This window comes from Saccostrea echinata, unplaced genomic scaffold (genome assembly GCF_033153115.1).
Source record: "Saccostrea echinata isolate AGI-Se365-2 ecotype Australia unplaced genomic scaffold, CSIRO_AGI_Sech_v1 ptg000025l, whole genome shotgun sequence".
Taxonomy (NCBI): domain Eukaryota; kingdom Metazoa; phylum Mollusca; class Bivalvia; order Ostreida; family Ostreidae; genus Saccostrea; species Saccostrea echinata.
In genome coordinates, this window is record NW_026889774.1 from 998,254 (window position 1) to 1,010,205 (window position 11,952).

The 11,952-nt window shown below is 32.1% G+C and overlaps 2 protein-coding genes across 2 annotated transcripts; one reads left to right on the plus strand and one right to left on the minus strand.

Annotated features, from left to right (window-relative positions):
* Nucleotides 1–3,105: 3,105 nt before the first annotated feature.
* On the plus strand, nucleotides 3,106–5,226 carry LOC133192471 (uncharacterized). Its single transcript, XM_061328474.1, has 2 exons — nucleotides 3,106–3,278; nucleotides 4,851–5,226. Exons 1-2 carry the CDS (start codon nucleotides 3,200–3,202, stop codon nucleotides 5,210–5,212), a joined length of 441 nt encoding a protein of 146 aa, XP_061184458.1. The 5' UTR covers nucleotides 3,106–3,199; the 3' UTR covers nucleotides 5,213–5,226.
* Nucleotides 5,227–5,455: 229 nt separating this feature from the next.
* LOC133192472 (uncharacterized) lies at nucleotides 5,456–11,952 on the minus strand. The gene is made up of 9 exons (XM_061328475.1): nucleotides 11,780–11,952; nucleotides 11,439–11,564; nucleotides 10,881–11,058; nucleotides 7,414–7,637; nucleotides 6,958–7,140; nucleotides 6,700–6,815; nucleotides 6,326–6,434; nucleotides 6,178–6,201; nucleotides 5,456–5,894 (listed from the first exon to the last, which is right to left on the minus strand). Exons 2-9 carry the CDS (start codon nucleotides 11,491–11,493, stop codon nucleotides 5,644–5,646), a joined length of 1,140 nt encoding a protein of 379 aa, XP_061184459.1. The 5' UTR covers nucleotides 11,494–11,564; nucleotides 11,780–11,952; the 3' UTR covers nucleotides 5,456–5,643.

Genomic DNA, 11,952 nt, shown 5'->3' on the forward strand with positions numbered 1-11,952 from the left:
AATGGCAAAATATGCAATCCAAGACTTTCTGAAATTGGTTTTGAGTGGAGGACTACTTGAAATATTTCATATGGTTTATTTGTTATTTTTTTTTTGGGAATGTTGTTATTTTATTATATCTTCAAGGAGACACTTTGGTGCAATTGTTTATATAAAATTCATTATGCTGAAGGACATATCGCATGATATTGACTTCAGTTTCCATTTTGGGAATCATCTATTTGAATCATTTGTACAAAACTTTGAATCCTGATTCACTGTGTTCATCTTTTCCTTTTGTATTTTTCATGTTTGTATTATATACATGTATTGTGTATGCATTCAGATTAACGATTTTACACTAGTAAAAGTTTTACAATATAATTTGCATTAATAGATACCTTATTCCAAGGGAAAAACTTGGGCGTGTTCAATACAAAGGTTTGTATACAATATATCACGACGTATTCCCTTTTTAAGATTTTGATAACGTTAGCTATTAAAAGACATGAACAACCTTATGGCAAATATTTGTTACTTGGACATTGCTTTGAAAGCTCACACTGTATTGATTTCGTTTACAATCTTTGCAGGAGGTATATCAAGGGTTTTGTCTTTGCAATTACGTAAGAGATGTATTGCATAATTTTCGAATTTGAACTATTCCCTTTTAAGAAAGGAAGTTGTATGAAGGAAATCTGCGGGTAATTTCTAGACAGCTAGCATAGAATCTATAATATTTCCTTTCACTTTGTCTTCCGAGCTTACCTTTGACATTATTTATCTCCCTCATAGAATAACATATTCGCACTTTGCCAAAATTTGAAATTATTAAATATAAGTATTTTTGTCAAAAATTTTTGGAATACTCCAAATTATGCAACTCACGGGTTTTCTTTTCCGTTTTATTGCTATGAACGATTATCAAAGTCAATGGCCTTGGACGAACTTCATGAAGCCTGAAGATTGAAAGAGTCTAAATTTGTAAGGCTTAAAACGACTTATTCAGACACATTGTCACAGGCGGGAACTATCAATTTCGTCTGGTCGGGGATACAAATTATAGGTAATTTGGAAAGAAATTAGGTTCTTTAAGTATTAGGAAGACGTCTTCAGGTAAAGTGTCTTAGGTTTTGGAGACTTTCGATAGAATTCCATCGGAGCGTGTACCTTTCGGCTTATTCATGGAAGTATGGGTTGTTTCTATTCTCTGTCAAGATGTTTCTCACTACGAATTTGTTAAAATTTCTGATAGACTTGTTCTGGTTGTTGATAGAGCTGGTTGTTTGTTATGTTGTTGAACTTTATGAAACTATTTTAACATTTATAGGAAATGGATCAATATAATAAAGTTGGCGACTTCAATTGTTTGTTTTATTTACACCTTTATAAAGGTACAGCATTGAACTGGACAGCAAAAGTGTCAGATATGTAGTAAATCTAATTATTTGTAGAAAGAAAATGCTTCTTTTCTTCTCTTTCAACAATTATTCTGCTAGAAAAAGATGCATATTATGCCCTACGTTAAAGGAAATATATCAGTGAAATTAGATAGGTATCCTTTGCATTGAATGTTGTTAAAATCATATTATTTGGGAGCAGTTAAAGATTCTGCTCTGAAATGATTACAAGGAATGAGTAAAATCAATATTCATTTTAATAGAAAGCTCTTATTATATTTTTAAAAAATATTTTCAGTTTAAATGTATTTATAGAAACCTGATTCAAATTTACAAATATAAATAACAGAAAAATGCTTACAAAGCTCAATACATATAAAAAAGTAATCTACAGTATGAAAGTCAAACGCAGAGGTTAGTCTTAAATAATAAGACACGACTTTAATATTTACAGAGAAATTGCAGAAGTCGTGGATATCAATTTCATTGGTATCTTCATATGTGCCTTGTGAATGGATGAAAAAATGCAAAATTTAAGTAGAATAAACAGACTAGTACTGTAGATGTTAATTAGAGTTGTTTTATCAACTCAGCAATTCAGAACAGCCACGAAGTCATTACAAATGTTATTATATTGATATCTTCAGTGACAACAGAATGCAAGGTTTTCTACATCTATATCCACCAATCAAAGGTAGAGCACTCGTTAGAATGTTCACATTCATATGTTAGAACAATTAATTTAAAAATGCACATTTTTAATTAAGATGAGAAGCATACACTGTAATTTACTCTGTATTTTTTTGCAGAAATGAAATCAAATCAAATAGATAAAATAAATCTAAGTAGCTCAGTTAAAACATGATGATTTGAAAGAGACAAGAATTTTAATTTCCATGTCATTGTGTTTTGAATTTGCTATATTTGATAGTTCTACAATAGTTCTATATAGTTCTATAATATATCTTTCAATGAATATGATATACAGAATAACAGTATTTTCTAAATATAAGGCTATTTTTTAAAAAACAAATTGCCCCTTTACGTAGATTACAAGCTGGTTACATGTACAGAGTCTATGTTTGACTAAATGTTAACATGAGGAAAAACTCATATCCAAATCTCCCTTTCTCAATCAATTCATCATTGTTTACAATTTCAAGTACAATACACAAGATGTTATAATACTGGCAATCTAAAGACTGCACAAATGGTATATTTCTCTTATATGGAAAAACATTGCTATTAATTCTGATATTTATTTTAATTTATAATCTAAGGAGGAATCAATATATTTCAAAAGTTTATTAATATTCGTTGGCGAAATTACCACTAAATGAGTTTCAGACAAAGAAACTTTTTATTGTGCACTGTATCTACTATATATTTTTCAATCTTTAAGAAACAGTATTCTTGGTATTCTGATATTGCATTTGATTAACTCAATACATGCCTGAATACAAAAAGTAGTTTACTTAATTCTGGTTATCTTAATCCGCTCAATGATTGCTAGAGACTGTGTTTACCTATAGAAGATTAAATTCCTACAACGTAACAATTAAGCGCTCTTGTACCTTCAGCATGCCAAAATAATAGTAAGTTTCCTTAGATCTCAGAGCGAATTCTTTTGAGATTGACTGACAACGCATTTCATAAAATTAACGTTTTCATATTGCAATGTAATGGCTATTAATGTACTCGAATTAATTCCAGGGATTACAAAAGTTACTGTAGTGCATTAACTGCACTGATCAGTATTCCTTCTTAAACTGGGAAATGTGGTTGGATGTAGCTCGGGAAAGGTTGGAATCAGAGAAACCATGGGTAACTCACAAACGAGACATCTGAATTCCGGGATCGTTCATTCTACCCGATCAACAGCATACTCAAGTTCTATAGGTAAGGATGAAAGTTAAAAAAAAAAAAATTAAGATCGATTTACCTGACAATTTAATGACTTTTTTCTGTTACCTATTTAAAAAGAAGAAAATAACTGAATACTATTTCTATCTGTGAAAAAACTTATTGAAACTTTAGGCAGGAGAACAGGCTCCGGGGCCATAAAACTTAGACGAGCTCACTTTTGTTCTCAGTCTCACTTTTACCAAAGGAATTAACAGAAGAAATGTGAGATCTAGACTGAGATCAAAAATGAGCTCATCTAAGTTTTATGGCCTCGGAGCCAGTTCTTTCTGCACAGAATGGCCTGTTTAAGGTGTTTCTGTAAACCAAAATATCATTTCTGTTGTTCAATGTACCATAGGACATTGCCTTCAAAATTGACCTTAATACGTTCTATTTCCATTAGTGAACTCTTCAAAATTAGAGGCGCGTTTGGTCGTCTGACTGGGACAGCATGGTGTTGCGGATAATACAAAACGTGCCAATCTCAATCCAATTTTAAATGTTAAATGTATTTGTCATTCCATTTAAAGAATAGAAGAACTAAAAGACATATGTAAGAGAGCGAGAATCCTAAATTTATAATCCATTAATAAAAATACGACATTTCCGAGGCATGTGTACTGTATTTAGATGTACCATACGATAAATAGATACATACGATCAACAATAGATATAAATTGATATCGATGTTATTCCTACTCTTGATGTATATAAAGTCCACAACAATAAAATATTTCATTTGCATTTTCTTAGGAATTGTTCATCGACATTCAATATATTGTTTACATGTTTATGTTACGTTTGTCCCAGAAATCCCGCGAGATTTGTACGTTTTCCGACTTTTTCACAAAAGAGCGCACTAAGAAGTATAACTCTTCAATAGTGGAAATAGAACGTATTGATGTTATACTGCATGTTGTTTTACTTCTTATATTCAAATTAAATACTTTACTTATTGAGAGCGAAATTTTATCAAAATCATTTTTTTAATCTAGCCAAGGGAAAAGTATTCATTTGATATATCTGATGATTGTTTGTTTCAACCTTGTCAGAGTATTGAAAAGTTTTGAAAGAAGTATATGACAGCATGTGAACTTTTCAATGGGAAAAAATGGTCATATTTCTCACTAATGTCGACGTAGAAAACAAATAATGTATACGGGGTATTGAAAGATGCAAGAAAAAAATCAATACATTGTTCAGGGAAGTGGACATAAGATCGAAACATCGGAATATTGAATTGACAGTAGTTTTTAAACTCAGCAATTCAATACAATTGTCAAAATGACATGTTGTGTTTACAATATATTCGGAAGCGTATTCAGAACTGAACTTTCTGTGAAAAATCTGTCAGTTCTGTCTTTCTTCTAAAGAATGGATACACTTCTGTTAATTTGTTAAATAACATAAATATAAACAATATTGGCTAAATTTTTAAATATGAGACACACAAAAGATTCCTTCAAAATCGTGTTTAAAAAAAACTTTTTACTACTTGTTCCCAAAACGCACAAAAGATAAACTGTTCGTTGTTTATTTCGTTCAAGATACATAACTCCATTGCAGATTACGACACGGTTTCTTTAGATAGTGACAGTGATACAGATTTGCCCTTCCGGTTCAGTTTTACACGATTGTCAAATCTTCCACCTTTACCCGGTATCCATCCTCTAGACTATAAAGCATACATGAATACACCAAGTACATCCACTGCCAGCACAAAGCAATCTCAACGCACCCTCAAATATGGACGACAGACAACTTTTCATTTGCCATTAATTTCAAACCACGTCTCTGGTTATCAGCATCTTCATCCTGGCGGTGTTGTTACAGTGAAGGAAAAACCAAAGGAAAAGAAAAATTCTAAGACTGGAAGGAAAAAGAAGAAAAGTACCAAGAAAAAAAGAAAAGCTTTTCAAAAACGTTAGAAGTCTACGTTGAAATTTTTACCTGGAAAGATAAATGTGTAATAAATTCATTGTTTTGATTTTGAATTTATCTCAGTAGCAATGTTTTGATAATATCGTACCTACATGTATGCAATAGATACTTACATGTAAAGTTCAAGAAGCTTAAAATAAAAGGAACAATCTTTTATTGTATAGACATTTATTGCATGAAATGTAAAATATGAAAGACATTTACATTTTAACAAGAAAGTTATTGTTTCTGCATGTGTTAACGTTATCTAAATTGAATTTATTATTGTGGAAATTAACCGTCAAATGACTCGCCTAAAATATTCGTCCAAAATGTATTGCTTTATAGCTAGTAAGTTTGCAGAATAATCATACTTTCCAAATCCAAATCTTATAATTCTGATTTATATTCAAACTGGTTCTAAAATGCTATTGGAATACTATATTTGTGTATTTAATGTGTCCGTAGAATTAGCTGCAATGTTTGAGAAAGAAGCTTTCTCGCTTTGTTGAGGAGGCTTCTTTGTGAAGAAATCACACATTTGTTTTCGAAAGAATTTGATAATGATAACAATAAAACCGATGATTATGATGATACAGACAACAATGGCAAAATAGATGGCCCAATTTGTGGACTTCTTTTTCGTTTTCGGAGTATTTGCATGTCCCGTTCCTCTATTAGGTGGAGGGGCTGCAAAACAAAATATTTATATGAACGTAAATACGTATCTATTGTGAATAACTTATACTTATAACAGAACTTTTCACAAATCTTAAGAATTTCGACCGAATTCAGTCTTGTGTCGCATTTTGACAAATAACAATTTCGATATTTCCGGCTCTCTGTTATCTCTTTGTCATGGAGATTAAAAGATTTTTTTTCATCTAATAAAAGTAAGAACGGAGAAAATAAACACATTTTGGCATAAAAATAATCAATCTACATGTATTTTGTAAAGAAAAGTTCGCTTTACCTGGCGTCGTTGATTGACAGATTTCTGAAAAAAAGTAGGATAATAAGGCGTGTTTATAATTGATTGATCAACTATCAAAACCAATCATACTTTCATATTGATTATTATTGATACGAATGAAATCTAATAAACAAAATTGATTCTTTACCATGAGTTTCTTTTGACTTCAGCTTGAGAAATTCTGTATTCTTTGAGGCATCTGTGCAGGTATCATTAAATAACCGAAAAGTTGCAGACGATTCGTTATGGGTGATTTCCTAACATAAAAATAACCTTATAAAAAGAAAGATACTCCAACCAAATTTCAGATAAATTTACTGTATCAATTTTGGAGACATGCAGAACAAGACCTCTAATTGGGATATGTTTATAAGTAAAAAACAAACAAAACAAAAAAAAAAACAAACAAAAACCTGCGAACATGACATGTTTACTTATCTTCAAGTTGTTTATTACTAGCAATACTGCCTTGTATATGTTAAAGTTTTAACTCAAATGAAAGGAGTGGTTTTTCATACTCACAATACAAATAAATCCATGACCTCTTCTTGATATAGATAAAGTGTCAGCTGTCCACGTATACAAATAAGTGACGTCATTTACCGTTTCATGAAATAGACAGTACACCGAAAGGTTACCTAAAAATATTAGAACAAAATAATAGTTAGCAGTAGTATCAAGTATAAATACCTGGATTGGTACTTTATAATTAAAATAGAAAAGATGTGTATCATGAAAATAAATGTTGAGTGTAAGAATGATGGCATATGTCCTCTGTACCTGGAATTTGTGTACTGGAATGGCAAGATGGACTTGTGATAACAAGCTGAGTGTTCTTCAAACATCCGTTAATACTACCATTTACACACACATTTTCCATACCATTTTCCTCTGTGTTAAGGTTCGTAAAGGATTTCCGTAAAAAGTTGGGACACTCGATACTAACTATATCATCAGTCGACACTATGAAAGAAGTTTGTTGTCAAAAATCTGAAGCATTGTTTGTCTTTTTTTTTTATTTATAAACTATGAAGACAAATTTTCTTTTCTTACATTAAGTCCAAACGCTGTCATGCATTTTTGATAAACACTTTATATTAAGTTTGTAAAGAATTGAGTTCTGGAAATCATTTTCTTATTTTACATTTTGTTAAATCAAGTCTTCAATTCTACCATTGTGTGGAGACATTTTTAAAAAAAAAAAGTAACCTAATCACAATAATTAACATTTCTTACCATTTTTGATTAGGCTATGCATGTTGTCTGTTGTCTGGGGAAGACTACAAACATCATTCATGGATACGTTTAAAAGATTTGAATTAGCATATACACTCTCGTTGACCGTGGACTCTAAGGGTGTCGAAACGTAATAAATATAATTGTCAAATCTAACTTGTTCAAAACTAAGGCAAATGTACACGCTCATTTCCATGGAAAACACGTTGATATCTCTATTGGATCTGTAGTAAAATGAGAAATAAATTATTTTACATATACATGTAGCATGCACTTTTAACAAAATAGTTACTGTAATCTTTATGCTATAATTGTTGTTGTTGTTTGTTTGTTTGTTGTTTAACGTCCCTCTCGAGAATATTTCACCCATATGGAGACGCCACCATTTGCCGGTGGAGGGCTGCAAATTTATACCTATACTTGGCACTCAAGGCCATTGAGCAGAGTGAAGGTTCTTTTTCGTGCCAACACCTACTGCGACACGGGACCTCGGTTTATACGGTCTTATTCGAAGGACCTGTCTCCACGTCCCGCAATGGATTCGAACCCGCGACGTAAGAATCAGGGGCCTGTTTCACAAAGGTTTCCCAAGATATGTCGTAAGACATAACTTAAGATATGCCTAAGTTATAGGAAGTTCCTAAGATTTGTCACATCTGTTTCACGAAACAATCTTATCTTAACTTTATCCTAAGACATTTCTTAAGTTGTGTTACGGACTAATGAAATAACTTCTCCACTCTATCTACAATTCTTACTGTTAGGAGGATGTCAGTATGAGTAAAAATCTTTAGTTTGAGTCGGGTTTTTTTTTCAAGTAAAAAAACAGCTTGAAAAGGGGAGGGTCTGGTGGTTAGGGGTTACCCTCCACTTTCAAAGGACTTAGACAGAAGTATGGTATAACCTTAACAAGTTTCCTACTTAAACTAAGCACTCACACATCCTCACACACATATATCCCCCCCCCCCCCCCGCCACATGACGCATATTTTTTTTAAAACTAATATTTGTGCTATTATATGTTTGCCTTTTATTTTGCTTTGTATAAGTTATCAGAGGTTTGTAATTGTTTATTTTTTCCGCCTGCTATATATTTTTCTACTAGTATCGTTTCAATTAGGAAATGGAATAATTTTAAAACAATAATTGCTTCGAGGGGCAATCTAACAGAGGCCTTATTTTGTTTTTATTTCTTCGCGAATGAGTGCTCCACGTTAGTTGTCCGTGTTACTGTGTAATTTTAAATAAGAATTTTTCGACAGATAAGAAATTCCAAATTGGCGACTGTGGAAATGACAACACTAACAGAAAAAATGTTGAAAAAAAGGAAATATATATATTAAAATCTTTATGCATAATTATACCGTGACAAATCAGCCCCAAAATGGAGAGGGGGACCAAATATTCTGTAACACAACATACATTTGTTTAGGGGAAGAGTTGAAAAGAAGTGGAGTCATTAAGCGGAAACAGAGAAAAAATGGTCAAAGCCTTGCACTTCAACGTCTCCTTCCTCCAATGGGAGATAAGATACAAGCAATTTTTGGAGAAACAGCTATATCAGGAGCTGAAGAGAACAAATTTGTTCCCTTATCAAATATAATCTTTCAAATACTAAATATCGATTCAAATAATAGTAATATTATTAGATTTAAAAATATATAATAATGGTTCAAATTGTATGCAAAGTTTTTTAACACAGACAATAGTGTATATAGCGTGGATTTTTTTTTGTTTGTTTACAAAATCGTGCTCTTTAAATGATGGGTAATTAATCCAACATATGATCCGTCTATTTTGTAGTAACATTGGGAAATCCACGAATTCGTGAGAAATCAAACATTCTTTAAGTACAATGTATTTGTAGTTCCAACTTCACCAATGGACATTTTTTTTATTTACCTTGGATTAATTTTGAACAGTGATAAAGACACATCTCTGACAATTCTTAAAATCCCTTTCTTAGCTATTACATACAAAGTAAAGAAGTTATAACCTGAAGGGATCACAATCATTCATATACTTGTAGTCCTTCGGATTTTTTCTCTCCCTGAACACACACAGTATCTCTCTGTAAGAATCCTTGTACATGTATCTACAGCCGTCATACTTAGTTTCTTCCTAAGTCATTGATTTGCTTGTCCTGAAGTTACGACATAACTTAGGAATATCCTAAGATAAGACAAGGTTAGTGAAACGGATAAGTAATGAACTTAGGAAAAAGTTCTTTCCTAAAATACAACTTAGTCCTAAGTTAGTTTTGTGAAACGGGCCCCAGCTCCTTACTCCGCGACTCTAGAGCAGCTAGACGCTCTAACCACTGCGCCACGCGGGCGACCCATTGTTGTAAAACATATTAAAATCATATGATAATTACATTTCATCTTATTGATACCTTGTATATGATTGATATTACATTTAAAACAATAGCAATAATTTAAGAATTAAATTCTTTTATGGATTTTTGGATTTCGTCGGTCGTATATAACAGCACCAAGCCGCGTGTTAGCGCGGTTAACGTGCGGCATGATAATTTTTCGCCACGGACATGTGCTGATATACGACTGATGACATTTAATGCTTATAATATTTACATAATTTTCATAATGTTAATTTCATTCATCTTTATTATAAATGTAGTGCCTTTGAGAGCTTAACTGGTATGGTTAATAGATGCAAGAGCCATTCTGACGTAGATAGTTAAATATTTCCATTTCTAATTGTTTTATATGTGATAACTCTTTGAAAGTTAGGTGGAATGATTTCTTGATAATTCAACCGGAATGTTAATTTCGTCAGGTGAAAGAACAGGAACCTTATATGCATGTCAATCTCGTGCGGCTGTTTGTGTCTGACGTTAGTGGGCGGGGACTATTGAAATGAATATGTGAGGCCTCATGTATTTAAAATCTATTAGACAGCATTTTTTAAATTTATATTTAAAATTTTATTTCACGTATAAATGTAAATATAGGGAATCACTGTCTAGTTTGTTGGGTATGCCAGGGACATCAACGATAGTTGGAAACGTGGGATAATAATGCATAACGGGCTTTGGGCGTTATGCAAATTATCCCATGTTTCCAACTATCGTTGTTGCCCTTGCATACCCAACATACTAGACAGTGATTCCTTAAATAACGCAAATGAATATCGCGAGGGAAAATGACAACAAATTAATATTAAACGTAGAATTGTTAATGTTTTTTTAACAATGTAATAAGGTAATTGTTTTTAATTAAATTGAGCCAAAAATGTACATTTTAGTATTTCTGGTGTATATAGTTCCTATTGTGTGTTCTACCACGACATGACAAGGTTTCGTGTGTGCTAAAGGTTGATGAATGCTGTAGATTTCAAATGGATTTCATAAAAAAAAAATACACCGAATGTACATAATACCATAGGTGACAATAGAAGAGAAAAAAGAAAAAAAGAGAACAGATAAAAGAAGAAACGCTAATTACTTGAGAAGGTAGTGTGTCCCATTATTTTCTGTACAGGTGAAGTCGACTGACGTCACTCCAGGTAAAATGACGTGATAATCATAAATAACAGACTCGCTAAATCTCAGGAATCCTTTGTCAGAACTGATCCACGCTCCTCTTAGATCCGCTGGAAACTCACATGACGATGCAGAAATTGCTGTAAAAATAATTCATTGGAACATTTTACGGCACTGTGAGTGATTGATTTTGCTGACTCTTTAAACAACATTGATTCTGATTTGTCAATATTCATTATCCTTTACAGTGTTTCACAAACTGGCTTCATCGTCACATAGGAAATGTTAAAAATATACTATTAACCATAAACATGGACACAAATATAAATTAACAAAGCGATTGCTTTAAATAAAATAGCGATTTTAAATTGAACGTACTTTTCAAAATCGATGAATCTGATGATGTTTTTTGTCACAAAATAATTCTAACTGAAACTTTAAATAATTCTGTAAAAAGTTGTGTGCCTGAGAGGGAGAGAGAGAGAGAGAGAGGGAGAGAGAGAGAGAGAGAGAGAGTTACCTGTGACATCTACGAAAACATGTAGAAAAATCAACCACTTCATTCTATTTTGCATTTTCTTTCAATGATCCCAGGACACAGAATATTGATTTCCCTGGTTTATTACATTATGCATGAATTGGCGACCTTTAAAATGAAAAAAAAATACTCATAAAGGATAGCAGGAGCCAGAGTAACATTGAAATGTTATGGCAACACAAAGCACAATGAACATTTATAAGCGGTGAATATAACTGCTAAAATACCCAGAAAAACAATAACGCATTTTAATAAACAACCCAGGTAAAAAGGTAAATTTAACAATATATTGTGACATATAGTAAAAATAAGAGAATGTTTACCTTTGTAAATTCTTATATGTATCACAAATCCATGATTTTTTCCTTCAAAGTTGTACACACTGCAATGACTAAGATATTCCCGATATATTTAATATTTATATTAAAGCTTGAACGTCTAGTCCTTTCAATAAAAATAGGTTCCTTTCATTCATTTTAATGGATCGAGGGTCCGT

Bases quoted from the DNA above. Each gene is read 5' to 3' on its own strand.
- LOC133192471 (XM_061328474.1), top strand. From the start codon at position 3,200: ATGGGTAACTCACAAACGAGACATCTGAATTCCGGGATCGTTCATTCT. The intron at 3,279-4,850 runs GTAAGGATGAAA...ACTCCATTGCAG, and splicing joins AGCATACTCAAGTTCTATAG to ATTACGACACGGTTTCTTTA.
- LOC133192472 (XM_061328475.1), bottom strand. From the start codon at position 11,493: ATGCAAAATAGAATGAAGTGGTTGATTTTTCTACATGTTTTCGTAGAT. The intron at 11,059-11,438 runs GTAACTCTCTCT...TTATTTTTACAG, and splicing joins TGTTTTCGTAGATGTCACAG to CAATTTCTGCATCGTCATGT. The intron at 7,638-10,880 runs GTAATTAGCGTT...ATTTTACTACAG, and splicing joins GGGACACACTACCTTCTCAA to ATCCAATAGAGATATCAACG.